Source organism: Nicotiana sylvestris, chromosome 3, assembly GCF_000393655.2.
Source record: "Nicotiana sylvestris chromosome 3, ASM39365v2, whole genome shotgun sequence".
In the NCBI taxonomy this organism is placed as follows: Eukaryota; Viridiplantae; Streptophyta; class Magnoliopsida; order Solanales; family Solanaceae; genus Nicotiana; species Nicotiana sylvestris.
In genome coordinates, this window is record NC_091059.1 from 5,812,864 (window position 1) to 5,833,594 (window position 20,731).

The 20,731-nt window shown below is 39.2% G+C and overlaps 2 protein-coding genes across 2 annotated transcripts; one reads left to right on the top strand and one right to left on the bottom strand.

The window, feature by feature from the left end:
• Positions 1-471: 471 nt before the first annotated feature.
• Positions 472-20,225, top strand: LOC104232197 (uncharacterized). Its single transcript, XM_009785338.2, has 8 exons — positions 472-1,604; positions 2,055-2,192; positions 2,540-2,649; positions 3,685-3,840; positions 3,928-4,035; positions 4,095-4,152; positions 7,472-8,621; positions 15,889-20,225. Exons 1-7 carry the CDS (start codon positions 521-523, stop codon positions 8,611-8,613), a joined length of 2,796 nt encoding a protein of 931 aa, XP_009783640.2. The 5' UTR covers positions 472-520; the 3' UTR covers positions 8,614-8,621; positions 15,889-20,225.
• Positions 10,837-19,545, bottom strand: LOC104232199 (uncharacterized). Its single transcript, XM_070168700.1, has 5 exons — positions 18,953-19,545; positions 17,909-18,778; positions 17,421-17,681; positions 16,661-17,233; positions 10,837-11,257 (listed from the first exon to the last, which is right to left on the bottom strand). The coding sequence occupies exons 1-5, from the start codon at positions 19,543-19,545 to the stop codon at positions 10,837-10,839; spliced, it is 2,718 nt and encodes a 905-aa protein (XP_070024801.1).
• Positions 20,226-20,731: the final 506 nt, after the last annotated feature.

Genomic DNA, 20,731 nt, shown 5'->3' on the forward strand with positions numbered 1-20,731 from the left:
TATCCAAATGATATTAAGAGCCTGTTTGGCCATGAAATATTTTTTACTTTTTTTGAAATTAGTGTTTGGCCATGAAAATTTCAAATTTCACTTGAAGATGAATTTTGGAATTTTTCGAAAATTTGAAAAACTCCAAAAAATTGTTTTTCAAAATTTTCATACAGATCACTCACAAAAAATAAAAAACAACCCAAAATTATATTCATGTCCAAACACAACTCTATTTTTTAAATACTATTTTTACTTGATTTTTTTTTCACTTTTTCCGGAATTCTACAATTCTTATATCCAAACGCCCACTAAAATTGCTCTTCGGAAACAAATAATGATCTAAGCTTCATAATGAATTAGGCTTTTGTATATTTCTCCATTATTATGGTAAAAAGACATTTTGAACCCCAAAAACACAAATGAAGATTGGGATAAAAACCCAAGGAAGACTCTTTGAAATTTAAAAAGTTGAAGAGAAAAAGCAACAGTCGCCATATTTCCCCCTTGGATCTTCACGGGTGAAATTTCAATGTATCGTTTCAGGTTTCAACTTTTCTACTCCACAGCTGCAGCTGCTGCAGCAGCTCCCCGCAACAATTTGTTGGCGGAAATGCTAGTGAACTCACTTGGTTTCTCCACAGAAAAAGCTATTTCTACTAGCGCCAAGGTAACATTCTTGAAACCTGGAAACAACAAGCCTCAATTAGTCATAAATTTCTTCCAACAAATTGGTTTGGACAAGACCCACATCAAAACCCTTGTTTGTGCCACCCCTAGTTTGCTGTTTTCTGATGTTGACAAAACCCTTAAACCCAAAATTAAAGTTCTTCAAGAACTTGGCTTATCTGGGTCCGACATAGCTAAAGTCCTCTCAAAAACTGGGGATTTCTTGTTTTCAAGTCTTGAAAATACAATCAGACGCAATATTAATTATCTCCGACAACTGTTAGGTAGTGATGATTCTCTTGCTAAAGCCATTAAGAAAGACTCTAAAATCCTTTGGTATAATGCCCCTAAAGTAATGTCACCAAATGTAGCTTTCCTGCGAAATCTTGGGTTTTCAGGTACGGATATTGAGAAGCTTATTGTACGAGATCCAAGGATTCTTCTTCTTAAAAAGACTAAGTGGCTTGAGAATGCAGTGAATCGAGTTGAAAGGAATTTACACATTCCTCGCGACTCCAACATGTTTATCTATGGATTTATGGTTACTGCATCCCTTGGGGAATCGTGTTTGGAGATGAAATTACGAACTTTCAGGAGATTTGGGTGGTCCGATTTGGATATTCTTACACTGGTGAAGAAACTTCCTTTATGCTTGACCTTATCAGAGGCTAGGCTTGGTAAAGGATTGAATTTTTTCATGAAGGAGCTTGGGTACGGAGCCGGTTACCTGGCTTCTCGCCCCGCTCTCTTAACATTCAGCTTGGAGAAGAGGGTATTGCCTAGGCATGAAATCTTGAAACTTCTTGACCAGAAGAAGCTAGCAAAGAGTAGCCTAATTCTTTATAGTGCTCTGACGGTGCCTGAATCAAAATTTTTAAATAATTATGTGCTGCCTTATACAGATGAGATGCCTGAGCTATATGAGTTATACATGAATAGTAGAAGATAATAGAATGCGTCGAGGAAACCACTTTGTGGATAATGTTGTTCTCAAGAAAATCTCTTCTTGGAAATGTTAGCTGGTTCACCTTTCATAGCTTAGGAGAGATTCTGTTGACAAATAGATTCTTATTTGCCATTTGATGCTGTTTTCCTAAGTGGAGAATGAAGACAGTTTTACCTTCTATTATGTGGATTTATAAATGCAGAAATGCAGGGTAAGACTGCGTAAAATAGACCCTTCTCCGGACCCCGCACATAGCGGGAGCTTAGTGGGGCTGCCCTTTTTTATGTGGATTTATAAATTTATATCTCTATCAAGATAATTTCCTGGTTGTAGCTGAAATTTCCACCTTTCGGTCGTTATGAGTTTGGTGCTGCTAAAGCCATAACGTGCAGCACTCAATTCAAATGATATATTCTTTCTTGGGATGATTTGCAAGTCTCTCTTTTATCAGTGGATAGTGTTGCTGCTAAATTTCCTTCATTGTCTTTCACTGTCTTTCATCTTTTGACCCCCTCGGGTGAAGGGGAGAATGCTTGTTACAGCAACAACAACAACTGCTACTGCATCTCGGTCCCAAAGGAGGATGCTTGTTAGCATAAAAGAAATACTATACTATGGTTTTTGTAACTCGAAACTCCAAGAAGATAGGAACTAATAAGAGTACACATAGCTGAAGAAGAGTTGGTTAAGAAGTGAAATTTAAAGCTTTTTTGTAAAAATATATGCGGAAAATATGTTTCCAAATGCTTAATTTAATCAGCATTGTAGGCTCTAAAAGCAGCTTCTTTACATAAATAATCAGCATTTACCCCATCTTCGAAGATTCCTTGGTGCTGAACGTGTCAATAGGATTTTAAATGCTACTGGTGTAATGGTTTGGAACATTTTCAACATCAATGTACACATGCCTATTTCAATCTGGATACTCAATGCCAGCTTCATTTATCCGCACTTTTCTCATAGAAGGAGATGGGACTTCTTTGGAGGAGTTGTCTGTTTTACGCAGATGCAAGGTCCTTTTTGGTTCTCGAGTTCTTGAACCAGAAGTATACAAAAGAAAAAAGAAAAAAAAGCTTATTTTAAACAATATCTGGAGAAATCATCGTGAGTTGAAAGTCGACCATCGTCTGGATATTTCTTTGCTCTATAGACTCAAGCTCTTTGCCTTCCATGTTCCATGCTCACTGGTTTTCTTTTTCTCTGTTTCTGTTCCGTGAGGGGGCAATGAGGAAATCAGTGTAAGAATCGAGCATGTACTTGACGAGATTGGGTAGGAAATCTATGGATTGGTGTAGATGAAGCTACTTATGTTGAGGTTTCTGGAAACGCTAACTTAGGCGTCTAATTTGATCTTGTCTTCTGATTCTCTGGCAGATGATTTTTGTGTCTGCCCACTTCCTCACCACCCTTTTGGTCTATCTTAAGTGAACAGGTACTTGGTGATGACTTTGATGTTGGAGTTCTGCTTTTAACCACTTTACAAGCTGATTGGAGTGGTGAATTCCAAGCTTTAACTTCGTATTTAAGAACTCCTGGCATTACCCTATGTATTTCATACCCGCACACACCTCAACAAGCTGGTTGTGCCGAGTGAAAGCATTGCCATGTTACTGAAATAAGCCGAGCACTCTTGCATTATGCATCTGTTCCTACTCGCTTCTGGTCTAATGCCTTTGAGACTGCCGTCTACATCATTAATTGTCTTCCCACGCCTTGTTTGCATCATTTATCGCCCTTTGACTTTTTGATTAACACCAAGCCTTACTATAATTTACTTCGTGTGTTTGGTTGTTATGTTTCCCTTGGCTACGTCCTTACATAAAAAATACATTAGAGCCTCGGTCGAAACCATGTGCTTTCTTGGGTTATAGTAGGACTCACAATGGTTAGAAATGCTATGATCCATCCTCTGATAAATTTTTGTCTCACGCCATGTTCTATTTGACGAATCTATTTTCCCTTTTCAGGCACAAAGCGGTGTGACGCCCTCTCCATCGCCATCGACATCGACTGATTTACCTCTCATAATCACAGTTTCTATACTATCTGTGGCTACTGCATCATCTGGCTTCCCACCTTAGACACTAACAGTCCTCGCTTCACTGTCCACTCCAGCATTTACTTTCACATTACCTGGTAATTCTGTGTCTTCTCCTATGTCTATACCGAGTTTAAATGGCATGGGTCTTGGGTCTTCTGTTGAGTTGGATGCTCATGAAGCTATCAGTTCCTCTTCTGTGGAACGTGCTCCGTCTCCGCGCCCATGAGTTCACCCTATGGTCACTCGTACTCAAACGTGTAATCTTAAGCCGAAACATATTCAGTCCTTTGCTGCTTTAACTATGCCGGAGCTTACTATTTATCTCCAAGCTGCTAAATCTCCTCACTGGCGTGATGTGATTTTTGCTGATATAATGCATTGCTCTCCAATGGTACTTGGCGCTTGGTTTCTCCTGTGCTGTCTCAGAATGTGGTTGGTTGTCTCTTTAAGACTAAGCTCCTTGCAGACGGATCAGTGGAGCGTTACAGGGCTCGCTTGGTTGCAAAAGGTTATAACCAGTTACGCACCCGTTCGCCACTTGGTTCTCAACTCTTCTCACATCCTGGGCATTTCTGACACCTTTTGTCCCGTGGTTAAGCCCACCACCATTCGGCTCCTTCTCTCAATTATGTTGCTATAATAAATGGTCTACGTACTGGTCTATCAGTCCAAATACATTAAAGAGTTGTTGTGTCGTAGTGGCATGATGAACTGTAGCGATATCTCTACTCCTTCTTCGCCGACAAGAAAAATTAGCGTTGGGCGATAGTGAACAACTCGATAGTGCGTCTTTATTTCGTAGCATTGTTGGTGGGTTGCAATACCTTGCCTTTACCCGATATCTCTTAGGGGTCGTTTGGTAGGGTGTAAAAGAATAGTGCGGAATACAGTGTATTAGTAATGCAAGCATGCATTAGTTATGTAGATATTATTTCTTATCTACTGTTTGGTGTGGTGAATTAAAATTATAATGCATTGCATAATTTTTAATAAAAATAATTGTTTACAAAAATGCCCTCCATATTTTTTAGCTTTAAAGGACTTTAAGGATAATTTTGTCTTTAACCATACTAATGCATGCATTAATGGCCTTGGTATTACTAATGCCATGGTTTTCTATGCATTACTTATACATAGGATAATACCAAATATGATGTAAAATTAATACAAGTATTAGTTATACACAGGTTGAAAAAATATACCAAACAAGGTATTAGTAATGCATAGAGTTAATGCTTGCATTATTTTTTCTAATAACTCCTGCCAAACGACCGCTTACTCAGTTAATAAAGTTAGCCAATATATGCATTACCCTACTATTCATCATGGGCTGCTGTAAAGCAGAATTGGAGATATCTTAAAGCCACTCCTACTCATGGTCTGTTCTTTCCATTTCATGGTTCGACTTCTGTGCATTGTGATTCTGATTGGGCGTGAGACGTTGATTCTAACGGTAACTGTCTGTAAATTAAACGGAAAGGGCCAAAACTGCCCCTGAACTATTGGCCAAGGGCTAAACATATCCTCTGTCCACCTCCGTTCATTTCTTCCCGGACTAACAATCAATCTGAATTCAAAAAACTTTTATTTAAATTTCACATGTCATTTTATTACTGGTGCAGTCCAATTAAATAAATAAAAAAAGTCCAAAATTGTCCCTGAACTATTGATCGGGGCTAAATATACCTTCCGTTCACCTATCGATTCAAAATGGCCCAATAATTTTACCCACCTGAAAAAATTCCCAAACCACCATAAACCCTTTTTCACCTTAAACAAATCTACCTTAGTTTTTTTTTTCCCCAATATATAAGAATCACGAAGAAAGAAACTAATTTTTTTTCTTCATTTTGTTTGTAATCCTTTACCAACAATATAACAAAATATTGTGAATATATAGGTAGATCTATATACATACGGAGAAATCATAGAATTACAATATGTTATAAACGGAAGCAACTAAATATCATAATAAATAGAAGTATGCTTAATGTCATGATTCTTTCATAGGTCTTCTAATTAGAAATAAAATAAGGTTTTGGTAGTTTCAATTTTCATGAAAGAACAAAGCGATGAAAGCTAGCATTGTAGGAAAAATGTTGGCATCAAATTGAGATTATCCACAAGAAATAAATATTGACAATTAGGAGTAATGAATATGCATAATTTGTTTCTTATTTCTTGTGAAGGATCGGATTTCCAATAACTAATGAGGTCAGTCACTGACCAATATTATTCTATTAATTTCGGGCAAACGAATTAGTGCTTGCATCAAATATAAGTTAGAAAATCGGATATTTTTAAGGTGTATTTTTAAAATTAATAGATGGATAGAGAGTATATTTAGCTCTGACCAATAGTTCAGGGACAATTTTGATCCTTTTCTATTTATTTAATTGGATTAGACCAGCATGGAATTTAAATAAAATAAACGGAAAAGGGCTAAAAGTACCCCTATCGTATTTTAAATGGTTTACTATCGCGCGTTCCGTTCACCTATTGGTCCAAAAATATCCCCACCGTTATTTCTATTGCTAAAAATACCCTCGATTTAACGACATCAGATGTGGGGCCGAATTTTAATGTGTTGGCAGCATTTTATTAGGCCATGTCGCTCTTAATTTCACTTCATCAATATGGGTATCGTAAACCCGCTTTATTTTTTTTTCCGCCCCATTTGTTTGACCTGCTCAATTTCTTTTTCCTTTTTCTTCCTTATCACCCATCCCCCCCCCCCAACTTCTTCTTCTTCCAGCTTTGAAAGAAAATAAAAAAAAGGTCAATCCACTCTCCTTCTTTATTATTTTCAATTCACTCCTCTCATTTTTCACTTCACAAACTACCACCCACCACCACCCCGCTGGAATTCTTCCTATCCTAAAGCCATCACCCTACCCTTTCCTCCTACTCAAAAATTAGCCCTAAAAACAAACCTTTTTTACCTAATAACAACCGCGAAATCACAGAAAAAATTCTGGAGGAGCCCTAAAAATGCAGTTGGACGCCACTGTGCAGCAACTCCAAAACACCATCTCGTTTAGGCCATCTAAGCCACCCATTTTCCTTAAGATCTCAGTCTTCTAAAACCCTCAAAAACAACCATTAAAGCAACTCCATAACCATCACGAAAGCTAGTCAGTTTCCTCCAGCAAAACACCCACCACACTACTAAAAAAATGCACCACCACCAAGGCCAAACGCCTCGACTTTCTTCAAAATCAGATCTGAAAATCAACTTTCTGCACCACCAATCGATAATTTTTTGAGTTGGGGTTCAAGGAGTCAATTTACGTGTGGTTTCTGGCGAGATTTTTGGTTTGTGATTTTTGTGTAATCCCGTCTAGTCAATGAGGAAGAAAGAGAGGAAAAAAGCAAAAAATAATAATTATTAGATAATAAAGCGGGTCAAACAATGGTACAGGTGAAAAATGGGGCGGGGTGTAATTGGTATGGACCAATTGATCACGTGTCCCAATCACATCGTGATAGCACATTAAAAGATGGGACCACAGATGATTCCGTTAATTGCGGGTAGTTTTAGAACTAAAGATAATGTTACGGATAGTTTTGGATCAATAGGTGGACAGTAAAACATTTAGAATATATTTTTAGCCCTTCTGCGTAAAATAAATTAAGTTTGACGCTAAGTCAACGTAGCAGAAATAAGCCAAATGTTGGGAGCATTTGAAGAATATTTAGCGCTTGAGCAATTTTGGCATGAGAATGAGAATTGAAATGGAAGACATGAGAATTAAAAAGATCCTAATGCAAATCTTATCCAAATCAAATCATAGCTAATAGAGGATTCTGTATTTATCAACTCTAAACTTTGGTTGTTGGGATGTCTGGGTTTCTCAACAATGGCGTTAAGCATCTCCTTCACGTTTATCCCTTCAGATTTCATGTCTTTTACTCAACAGCTGCTGCCGCAACTTCCGACACCAATTTCTTAGTAGAAACGCTGGTGAAATCACTTGGCTTCTCCCTACAAGAAGCCCTTTCTACAAGTGGCAAGGTAAGTCGCTTGAGACCCAGATATTACAACCCTAATTCTGTGCTCAATTTCTTGGAACAAATCGGTTTAGACAAGACCCATATCAAAAAAGCTGTTTCTTCAGTCCCCACATTACTGCTTTGCGATGTAGATAAATACCTTAAGCCCAAAATTGAAGCTCTTAAAGAAGTTGGGTTATGTGGGTCGGATGACCTTGCCAAAATCATCACAAACAGTGGATGTTATTTCAGCACTAGGGTAGGGTGTGCTATCAGACAAAATGTTGATTATCTTCACACCCTATTATTTAATGATGATTTTGTTGCTAATATCATTAAGAGACATCCTAATGTATTTTTTAGTTATGCATTTCATGAAGTAATGCCACCCAATATATCATTGCTGCAAAATCTTGGATTTTCAATTGTTGATATAGAGAAGCTTATGCTTTGGAATCCTAGAATTTTGACTCAAAAGGCAGAGCGCCTCAAAGACTTAGTGGATCGAGTAGAAAAAACTTTCTTTCTTTCTCGCGATTGCAACATGTTCATACATGGGGTTTATGCACTTGCATGGCTTGACGAATCGACGGTGAAAAAGAGATTAGAAATCTTCAGGAGCTTCGGGTGGTCTGACTCGGATATTTTTACATTGGTCCAAACATGTCCTCAATGTTTGACAAAATCCGAAGCTAAGATCAGAAATGCATTGAATTTTTTAATGAAGGAAATTGGATATGAGTCTCATTACCTGGCTTCTCATCCCACGTTTTTGACATGTAGCTTGGAGAAAAGGGTTCTGCCTAGACATAATGTTTTGAAGCTACTCAGCCAAAAGGAGCCGAAAAATTGTAGTCTGAACCTTTATACCGCTGTGATATGTTCCGAGTCAAAGTTCTTAAAAAGATATGTGCTGCCTTTCAAGGATGAGATGCCCGAGGTGTATGATATATACATCAAAAGTAGAAGCCAATAGAGCATTTTGTGAGTTTTACCAAATTTACTGATATGTTGTTTCTAGTCTGTTTTTTTTTTAGCTCAAAGTTATTGTTGGCTTATATCTCATTGCTATCAAAGAGGCTAAATCATTACGTTTCTCCATAGTTGTTTTTGTTTTTTTCTTGAATGCTTGTAGATTAGGTTTTTGGTTCTTCGGTTTGTCATGTATTGTTCATGATAGTATTCCTCCTAAAGGGCTATTGGACCTAGTGAAGTTCTTCTAGATCCTAGAGGTAGTATCTTGTCTCAGCTTTGGTTACTCTGTAGGTATAGTAAGCAAAGGTCAAGTGACAATCAACACTATCCAGCACAGATAAAGTATTCTTAAAACAAATTCTTACTCCAGTTTGTCTGAATGATTTTCGTCTTCAGATACTTGGTGGTCACAATCATCCGGTGATACTCAATTGTAGAGTATCAGTTGATAAACCAATGAAACAGTAACAAAAAGAAGAGAAAAGAGGTACAAGAGAAGAGAATGAAATAGAGATAGAGAGAAAGGAGAGTGAGAAGAACTCAGATTTTCTTATAACATGATAATTGTGTGAATTACAAATGCTATGCTCTATTTATAAGTGTTGGAATTTGAAATACAACAAAAGGAATTACAGAATTTGAAATAAAACTGCTAACTATTTTTCCCGCCACTTTAGATCAACTAAAATTCAAATGGTTCCACCCTTAGCCACTAATATTCGTATCAATACCCCCGGATGAACAACACCCTTGTCCTCAAGGGTGAAGGAAGGAAATCGAGCTTTCAAAGCAGAGGCCAACTCCCAGGTTGCATAAGAAGAATCTAAGCCTGTCCATTTAATCAAGCACTAAGCTACAACCCTATTACCTCGTTTAACTAATCTGCGATCAAGAACAGCTTCGGGAGAGGGGCAATATTGGCTGGCTAGATTAACAACAGGAGGGTGAATAATGGTGGAAGGAATTTGATAACAAAATTTCAGTTGACACACATGAAATGTAGGATGCAATAAGATCTCAGGAGGAAGGAGGAGTTTATAGGCTACTGCACCTATCTTTTCAACAATAGGGTAGGGACTAAAGTATCTCAAAGTGAGCTTGTGATAAGGGAAGGGAGAGAGTGTGGACTGTCTATAAGGTTGGAGTTTGATGAAGACCCAATCCCCCACTTTGAACTGTTTATCAGACCTATGGGCATTAGCATGGGCTTGCATTCTTTGTTGGTCTCGAGTAAGGTGGAATTTGGCTAGCTGAAGTTTGAATTCGCGAAGCAGTGCAACCTCTTCAATAGAAGTAGAAGCAGAATCACCTTGTAAATATGGAAGATGAAGAGGAGGAGGGTACCCATATAAGAGTTCAAAAGGGGAGGTTTGAATGGCAGAGTGACCAGTCTGCAGGTGAATCTGTGCAGAAGCAGCGTAGGTATGTCTCTAAGCAACGATTAAGCACCTCTGATCATCTGTTTGTGGGTGATAAGTACTGGAAGTTTGTAAAGTAACACCCTGAGCAGTAAGGAATTCCTTCTAGAAGGTGCTGATAAAGATGGGGTCCCAATCACTTGTGATTGTAGCTGGGAAACCATAACCATGAAGCTTGAAAATGTTATCTAAGAAATTAGGGACTTAAGATTGGGCTGTGTAGGGGTGAGATAAGGCAAGGAAGTGAGCATGTTTGGTTAGCCGATCAATGATTACCCAACTGAGTGACTTCCCTTTAGACTTAGGTAAGCCCTCAATGAAGTCCATATTAATGTAAGTCCAAGGAAGAGCAGGGATAGGTAGAGGCTGCAAAAGGCCAGGAGAAGCAACAATATCGTACTTGTTTCTCTGAAAGATAGTACACTTGTGAATGAAATTCACAATGTCATTGGTGTTTTTAATCGGACTTTATCCCTCAAGAAAGTTGTCCAAAAGATCCATCATCGGGAAAAGTCCAAGCTTTTTCTATTTTTTTGTATTTTTATATTTTTTTCTTTTGACCCCATTTGTGGGATTTTACTGGGTTGTTGTTGTTATTTTTTTCTTTTCTAAAACAAACTAAACTAAAACTGACTAAGTAAAACTAATAAAATAAACATATTAAAACTAATGAAAGAAACAAATTGATACAAGATATACAAACTACATCACAAGTAGTATTCCTCCCACCCCACACTTAGTCTATGCATAGTCTTCGATGCATATAAAAATGTAAAACAGAGTAGGGTGAAAAGAAAAACTCCCTGTCAGTCGGAGTCCTCCTCTTCAGCGTGCCATCCATCAGCAACTCCGTCCACATCATCATCAGGTCCTAGAGGCACCAAAACCAGGGGCCCCGTAACATCATTACCAACCTCGTCCTCCGTGTCTGAGCCCTTGATAGTGTTTGCGTCCTCCGACGAGTGAACGGGGTTGCCAGGTGCAATCCCCAACATCTCCTTGGATGAGCTCGACAAGTCATTGCGTAAATTCATACGCTCCTCGTCTGAAATACCAGCCTTGCTCATGAGTAAATTCAAAGAGTTATAGAGGTACCTGTTTAAGTTCTTGTCTCGTTCGTTCCTTGCTGCTTGAGTGAGCTTCGATGACGTCTCCAACAATGATGTGATGTCCAATAGCCCTGTAGGAGCCTCCACCACTTTATCATCCTGGATACCCTGGCGCCTCCTGGGAGAGCATATATTGTGTGAGTAATTTGCCGAAGAAGAACCTCTTAATCTGCCACCCAAATCTCGTGCTCCACTGGCATGAGTTTGGCTTGCACAAAATTCTGCCACACCTTGGCAGTCTTGTTAAAATCAGAGCGAACCATCGAAAGGTGAATATCGCCTTGCTTCTTGGTCCACTTAGCATTTGAATCCACGCCACGGAGAGTGACATATCAATATGTATTTTGTTCTGACAAAGTTCTGGAGCCTCCTCGGGTCAGCATTCTCAACCCCTAAAACTCACATAAGGCCCGCCTATCCAATGGCATGTCCTTCCCACGTACATGTGACATAGACAATTTATAATTCCAGTTGGCGTACAATTCCCGAACCATGCTCAAATTTGTATGCCCGGGGCATCCTATGAGTTTGTCCATGTTTAATGCGCGCAACCGGCCAAGGACATCTGGGAAGTTTCGTTCCAAAGCTTTGACATTTATCCCCATCTCGGAGACATACTGCCCATAAAAAATAAAAATAAATGAATAAATAAATAATAAAATGATAAGTCGAGTGTCGAACCCACGGAGACTTGTATCAACTACCCACTAAATTCACCAAGATTGTTATTCAGTCAAGCCAAATTCGAGTTCAAGAATGTGATTATACTAAACTATAATTCTAAGTAGTAACTAAATTATCAAGCAGTAAAATGATTGTTATGTATTCAATAGAGACAAATATTCCAGGGTTGTGATCGATTCACCAATCCTATTGAGTTCTAGTTCACTCTCCCTTTCATACAATTCACTCATTGTTGCTAATTAATCGGTAATTGCTCTCATAGCCTTCTCCCGAAGTACTACTCGCCTATTCAAAATAGATTAACACCTATATTCCTATGGAGTCAATCTATTAAGAACGCATTAAGATTACGATATTTAATTAAGCACGGTGACTAGGTATATTCCTATCCTAACCACAAATCTACCCCCTAAGAGTTAAGATCGTGCTCTCTTGAATTCTTCTCTAATCTAAACATGGCTTTCCCAAGCATAGCATAGATAGTAAATAGAACCTAACTGCTGGCCAGACAATTAAGCAATTAATCATAGAATTGAAGAAACAACCATATATTAGTGAATTGAAATCAAGGTTAAGTCAACGTTGAACAACAATATTCATGGCTAAATCACAACCCCAGAACTATGGGTTTTTAGCCACTCATGATAGTATCAAACAAATTCATAAGTGTTGGATAATTGAAAGTACTAAGAAAAGAGGAAGAAATCTGAGATATTCTTGCTCCCGAATGTTTCCCGTGTGTAAATCCTCTTCAAAGTGGCCTCCCCTAAAAATAAGTTTAGTCTTGCTTTTATACTTGTTGGGTAGGTCTAGGGCCGAAATAATCTTGTACCGAGCAAAGTTGGACAAAAATTCCGTCACCAGCGCCCAGCCCACACTGCCTCTGGCGCCACATGTAGCATGGGGCGCTGTATGTGGTGCTAAAAATGTCACTTTTCCTTTTTTTCGCCCGTTTTGGCTCTAATCTCGAACCTTTCGCCCCCAATTGCTCCCAGATCATTCTTATACATAAAAACACCTCAAATTGCTCGCATTAAACATGGACAAACTCATAGAATACCCCGGACATACAAATTTGAGCATGGTTCGGGAATTGTACGCCAACTGGAATTACAATTTTTTTATGTCACATGTACGTGGGGAGAACATGCCATTAGATAGGCAGGCCTTATGTGAGTTTTTAGGGGTTGAGAATGCTGACCCGAGGAGGCTCTAGAAATTTGTCAAAAGCCCAAAATACACATTGATATGTCACACTTTTTGTGGCGTCGATTCAAATAGAAGCCCAAAATACACATTGATATGTCACACTCTTTGTAGCGTGGATTCAAATGCTAAGTGGACTAGGAAGCAAGGCGATATTCACCTTTCGATGGTTCGCTCTGATTTCAACAAGACTGCCAAGGTGTGGCAGAATTTTGTGCAAGTCAGACTCATGCCAATGGAGCACAATAGTGACTGCACTCGAGCTATAATGTGTCATATTCTTTTTGATGACTGCCAGACCCATTAATGTGGGTGAGATTATGCTCGATGAGATGGCCCGCACGAGATTTGGGTGGCAGATTAAGAGGTTCTTCTTCGGCAACTTACTCACACAATATATGCTCTCCCGGGAGGCGCCAGAGTATCCAGGATATGATGAAGTGGTGGAGGCTCCTACAGGGTTATTGGACATCACATCATTGTTGGAGACGTCGTCGAAGCTCACTCAGGCAGCAAGGAACGAACGAGACGAGAATGTCAACAGGTACCTCTATAACTCTTTGAATTTACTCATGAGCAGGGCTCGTATTTCAGATGAGGAGCGTATGCATTTACGCAATGACTTGTCGAGCTCGTCCAAGGAGATGTTGGGGATTGCACCTGGCAGCCTCGTTCACTCGTCGGAGGACGCAAACACTATCAAGGGCTCAAACACGGAGGACGAGGTTGGTAATTATGTTACGGGGCCCTGGCTTTGGTACCTCTAGGACCTGATGATGATGTGGCCGGAACTGCTGATAGATGGCACGCTGAGGAGGAGGACTCCAACTGACAGGAAGTTTTTCTTTTCACCCTACTTTGTTTTACATTTTTATATGAATCGAGGACTATGCATAGACTAAGTGTTGGGTGGGAGGAATACTACTTGTGATGTATTGGTATATCTTGTATCAATTTGTTTCTTTCATTAGTTTAATATGTTTCTTTTATTAGTTTTACTTAGTCTAGTTTTAGTTTGCTTTAGAAAATATAAAAATAGAAAAAGCTTGAACTTTTCCCGATGATGGATCTTTTGGACAGTTTTCTCGAGGGATAAAGTCCGATTAAAAACACCAGAAAGATATTTTTTTAAGGATAGTTAGGTAGTATCCCTTGGTTTTTCTTTGGGCGCCGATTCTTTTCCAAGGGTGTAGCTCGAACCGGGTACTTAATTTTTTTTTAGGAGTAGTTTAGGAAGAAGCTGAGTTGCTCTGGAATACTTATTGACATTGTTGATGCTGGCACATTAGGCTATGACATGCATTCTATCTTCCCGTGTATTTGGTTTGAATTCTAACGTCTAAGTAAAGTAAATAGCCTATTTTGTGACGCTTTTTCTCAGTTGTTCGACTTGTATGCCACATAGTGCAATATTGCTTAATTTTTCTCAATTATGTGTGCTTGCTTGACTTGAGAGTTGAATAAAACCGTCGTGATTGAGTCATGTGCAATGTGTGTGTGAGGATTTGTGATTTTCTGTGTTATCCTGTGCAGTCTAGAACTTGCCTCGTGTGTTAATCGAAGCGAAATTGTAAGTTGTGCTAATCTAGGAGATGACATAGGCGTTCCTTGTTTGATCATAGATGTGCTTGTCACACAAAAATAAAATTTTCCGTTGCTAACCCCTTTGAGCCTATAGACTTTTCTTTTGGCACACATATTACAAGCCATACCCCTATTTTGTTCTTAATTGAGATTGTTGAACCTTTACCTCTTAAGGCACTTAGTGAATAAAAGAAGTAAAGTGAGAGATTTGGGGAGTAGCTCTTGAGTGGAACCATGGAAGGGCCCGTCGGTGCACTAAAGTTGAAATCAAAAGTCACTAGCTGATGAACTTTAATGTATGGAGTGTGTGAAGAAAAGAAAAAAAAAAGAGAAAGAAAAAGCAAAATTGCAAGAAAAGAGAAAAACAAGTGATAGTCAAAGTATGTAGAAAAATACACACCTCCAATTCTTATTAATTTGTGCTAGTGAGAGTATAGCAATGCTTAATGAAAGTAAGGGTTATGTTCCATATGGTTTGTGGCAAGTGAATTGGTTGAGAAGAATATGTTCTCGAATTGTGAGTGTAGTGTATTAAAGTGCTTAGGAGGGTTAGTCACTATTCCTAAATGTATCACACCCGTCCCTTAGCCTACATTACAACCTTAAAGTCCTAATTGATCCTAGATTTGGCTAGCTTAGATTAGTAGAGATGTACACTACGGGCAAGCTTATGGTACGACCACGGGATGCATATGAATTCTTTGTGAGAGTGAGCGAATTTTGTTCAATTGTGTTATGTCCTTAATTTATATTCAAAAGCATATTTGAATGTGTGGACTAGTCTATATTCACTCTTTTGTTTGTTGGTGAGGGCACATGATCTCATGAATGATTGGTAATGTTGTAAACTTTCTTGTTGGGTGAGTACTCGAGTTGAGGGTTCTTAGTAGTTACAAGTCGGCTTTTGAGGTTGAGTGGTTAGAAATAGGTTGTTGGAATGGATGGAATTGAAATGTTATACTTGAGCATGCTTAAACGGGAAGAATGTGAAATTTTGTATGTTCGTGCTTGATTGCCGGTATTGCTCATGGTCAAGGGGAGAGTGTATGGTTAAAAGTTGAAGTGCTCCTCTATAGTTGAGATTTGTAGGTAGTTGAGGGTATATTTGATAGTCTCATTGCTCGAGGACGAGCAAGAGTCTAAGTGTGGGGTGTTGATGTTTAGCTTAAAGTATATATATTTATATGTATATCGCCTCATGTTTTACTTTTGTTTCGTGGATTTAGGATGTAAAATGTGTTGATTTATATTAATTTGAGGTGTTTTTATGTGTAGAAATGATCCGGGAGCAACTGGGAGCGAAAGATGCAAGATTAGAGCCAAAACGGGAGAAAAAAGGAAAAGTGACGCAAGAGGCAGCGCCCCACGCTACCTGTGGCGCCAGAGGCAGTGTGTGCAAATCATCAGCGCCAGGGATGGCGCCTAGCGCTGGCTCTAATCTCGCACCTTTCGCCCCCAATTGATTGCTTCCAGATCATTCCTACACATAAAAGCACCTCAAATTAATATAACTCAACACATTTTACATCCTAAATCCACGAAACAAAAGTAAAATATGAGGCGATATACATATAAATATCTATACTTTAAGCTAAACATCAGTCATTTCGAATACCCTTCCAATAGAAATTAGAGAGAAGCTTCCTTGTAGTAACATCAATGCCAGGATGCCCCCTAGCAAGAGAAGAATGCCAAAGTGTGAGAATCTTAGTTCTCAGAGCAGCATCATTGCCAATCCAGGAGTGTGTTGGAGAGAAGCAATGAGGTTAGCAAGCTCAGGATCTGCATACCGGCTATCCTGAATTTCCTTCCAAAGATCAGCCTGCACAGAACTCATAAGGACATGAGTTCAGCACCTTGAACTCTAGATAATCAATCAGCAGCTATGTTTTCTTTTCCCCTTTTGTACTGAACTTCAAAGTCAAAGGAAAGAAGTTTGGCCAACCACCTGATCTGAGAGTAAGTGTGAAGTTTCTGCTCTAAGAGGTACTTTAGGGCCTTTTGATCAATTCTCACAATAAAATGCTAACTTAGCAAGTAGTGAGACCACTTGGTGACAGCAAACGCCAAAGCTAAGAGTTCTCTTTCATAGACAGAAAGAGCAACATGTCTAGGTGCAAGGCCTTTGCTAATGAAAGCTATAGGGTGATCAGATTGCATTAAGACAACACCAATACTAGCACCACTTGCATCAGTTTTGACTATAAAAGGCAAAGAATAGTTTGGCAAGGCCAATACTGGGGCAGAAGTGAGGGCTTTCTTGAGCTCAGCAAATGTTTGATCAGCAGAGACAGTCCAATGGAAGTTATCTTTCCTTAGCAACTCAGTCAAGGGTCTGCTAATAAGTCTATAGCCCTTGATAAACTTCCTGTAATAGCCAGCATAGCCAGCTAATCCCAAGAAGCCTCTCAATTGTTTGACAGTAGTTGGGGTAGGCCACTGCTGCACTGCAGCTATCTTTTTTGGATCAGTGGACACACCTTGAGCAGAAATAAAATGCCCCAAGTATTCAATATTAGGAGCACCAAACACACACTTGGACCTCTTAACCAATAACCTGTGTTGCACCATAACCTCAAATACCTGTTGTAAAGGCTCAACATGGTCTACTAAAGTCAAGCTGTAGACCAAGATGTCATCAAAAAAGACCAACACAAATCTTCTCAGGAAAGGATATAACAAGTGGTTCATCAAACACTGAAATGTAGAGGGTGCCAAATGGCATGACCAAATATTCATAGTGGCCCATGTGAGTCGTGAAGGCAGTCTTAGGAACATCCTCATGCACCATTCTGATCTGGTGATACCCAGACCTAAGGTCAATTTTAGAAAAGATGGTGGCACCAGTTAGTTCATTAAGTAAGTTATCTATAATGGGGATATGAAACTTGTCCTTGACTGTGCGTTGGTTTAGTTCTCTATAGTCCACACACAATCGCCATGTACCATTCTTTTTTCCCACCACTACCACAAGTGATGAGAATGGATTGTTACTGTATTGGATCACCCCATGCTGCAACATTTCTTTCACTAACTTCTCAATAATGTCCTTGTTCATAGAAGAATACCTATAAGGTCGAATGTTGACTGGTTTAGACCCAGATTGCAATGGAACCCTGTGATCGAAGACACCTCATTGAGGAGGCAGGGTAGTTGGTTCAGAAAATACTGCCATGTAAGTGCTGCGAAGATCATGAAGAGGCTATGGTACTGCCTCATCTTTGGAAAGGTAGAGTGCATTCAACTTAATAGGTTGTGGTTGGTCGACCATGACATGCAGCATGAGGAGTTCCACCTCTTCCCTATTAGACTTGAAACAGCCTTTGGGCTTGATAGTCTGCAAGCATCAGGAACATCCTTCAAGATATGCTGTTTACCCAAATAGTTATAGGTCATGGTAAGGGCAGAATAATCCATAGTCACTGGACCTAGAGTTCTCATCCATAAGGCACCCAGGACTAAATCATACTTCCCAACTAGAAATACAATCAAGTCAGATTCACAGGCTGTACCTTCTAACATCCATTGGAAATTCCCAACTACACCAGAAGTGGCTTCCATTGTGTTGTTACCTAAGCTGACGTATCCCACCTTAGTTGGAATCACAGTGCATCCCAACCTCTTGGCTGATTCAGAGCCAATGAAGTTATGTGTGCTACCTCCATCCAATAAAATTTGGGTAGGCCTCTTGTCACTATAACCAGTAACATGGATGGTTTGAGCACCTTGAATTACTGTTATAGCACACAAGGAGATGAAAGGCTGCTCACTTCCATGAGATGACCACTCCTCACTTGGTGAATCAGTCTCACTGTTGTTATTACCACTATCAGTAAGTTCACTCTCAGGAACCTCCAATTCTAACACAAACATTTGCTTTGGAAGGGTGCACTTATGCCCACGAGAAAACTTATCATCACAGAAGTAACAAAGACCTTGAGCTCTCCTACGTTGCATCTCAGCAGGAGAGATAGTTCTCCTTGTTTTAGGAACAATAGAGGTAGAATTAGCAGGTGAAGTCAGTCTAGGTGGATGTGTAGGTTGGTGATATTGGTGACTCTTGAGACCTGGACTGTCATACACAGGCTTCCTAGCTGAACAGTATCCCCCAGATGAGGCCTGCTTTAAGGCTCTAGCATTAGCGGCTAATGTTGCTTCTGCTAACCTAGCTCACCTTTAAGTTTTGGACAGTGATTTAGGTTCATGCATCTTAATAGAGTGGACCAACTCTTCCTTCAAACCTCCCAGGAAATAGGAAATGGCTTGTTCAACAGTTAAACTACACTGTGCTAGCAACCTATCAAATGCAAACTAGAATTCCTTCACAGTACCAATTTGCCTTAATTGCTTGAGTTCTAGCATAGGATCAGCAAATTCTTCACCAAATGTTTCAATTAATTCTGAGATATATTCATCCCAAGCAGGTAGTGTAGGTAAATTTCTACATTTCAGATAGGACTGATGCCAAACTAGGGCATCATCATCCAAGTTCATAGCAACTAATCTCACTCTCTGATTGAGAGGAGTTTCATCCTCAGCAAAGTACTGACCGATCCTATACAACCACGTCTTCAAATTCTCTCCATTGAAGCGAGGGAAAACCAGGTTATGATTTCGATTAGCATTAACACAGTAAGAATTTGGACCTAGAATACCCTGACTTGACTGGAGCATTTTGTCCTTAGCAGCTGATGTAGATGCACTATCCTTTGATTGTTGATTCAATTGCCGGCCATCAAAGGAATATTTGAGAGCACTCACCATGTGCAGAAATTCACCATGGTGTTTGTCCAAATCATCTCTTAATTCTTGCTGTTTTTGTACTAATTCTGCTCGCAGATCTAGCTGTTGAGCTGTTAGATCCTCGTACTGCTCCTGCAAATCCATGGGTTGATTACCCGTCACAACGTCAACAGCTCGTCGTGGGCCCATCGTCTACCAAACTATGATACCAATTGATACTCAATTGTAGAGTATCAGCTGATAAACCAATGAAACAGTAACAAAAAGAAGAGAAAAGAGGTTCAGGAGAAGAGAATAAAACAGAGATAGAGAGAGGAGAGTGAGAAGAACTCGGATTTTCTTATAACATAATAATTGTGTGAATTACAAACGCTGTGCACTATTTATAAGTGCTGGAATTTGAATACAGCAAAAGGAATTACAGAATTTGAAATAAAACTGCTAACTACTTTTCCCGCCACTTTAGCTCAACTAAAATTCAAATGGTTCCACCCTTAGCCATTAATATTCGTATCATCCTGACAGTAGATTCAATTCAGCTACAAACTTGACTATCTAGCTGTACTACTTTCAACTGCACAGTCCTACACTTCTTTGCTGTTTTTCTTACCAAGGCGGAAGGAAGTCACCAATAAGGACAAAACAGCAGAGATCACTCCTGAACAGATCTACACCAGCTAATTCTTTTATGTATTAGCTTAGAAATTTATGTTCATCTGTTTCTACACAATAGATAAAATATGCAGAAGGGACAACACACATTTGTCAAATAACTAGCTTTTTTGGTAAATGGAGAAGAAATTTCGGGGAGAAATTAACTCTTGTATCTGTAAAGTCATTTCATCAATGCCAATCCCCTATCTGGAGAATATATCTTCTTGCTTCTTAAAAAATCTTCTTGCTTGCTAATTCTTTTTATTCTTTCATTGTGATCAAGTGTGTTAGTATCTTCATTGCCTAGGGGAGTTGGAGATTATTTTTCGGTATCTTCATTGTCTATGGGAGAGTATATTCTCTCAGTGTGATCAAGTGATCAAGTGTGGAATATTAAGAAGCTATTGTTTGTTGTTTGGCACATTTACAAATATGACGGTACTACATGTTGCTGTAACCTTTGGTTGACAATTTCAAAAGAGATCATAGGATATTGCCTTTTTAAGTAGGGCCCGAGAAAAATATATGTTCCTTGAGATAAACGATACAAGAAACTTTTCGCTCAAATTATTCAGTAGATCATTATTCACTGGTGTCAATATCATAGCTCTCTTTAATAACATGGTGGTGTGGACAATACATGGGATTCAGTGACCAAAGCTACTATGGTTAATGTTATCCAACAAGAATGAGTCTAGAAAGGGAGAGAGAGTCTACTACA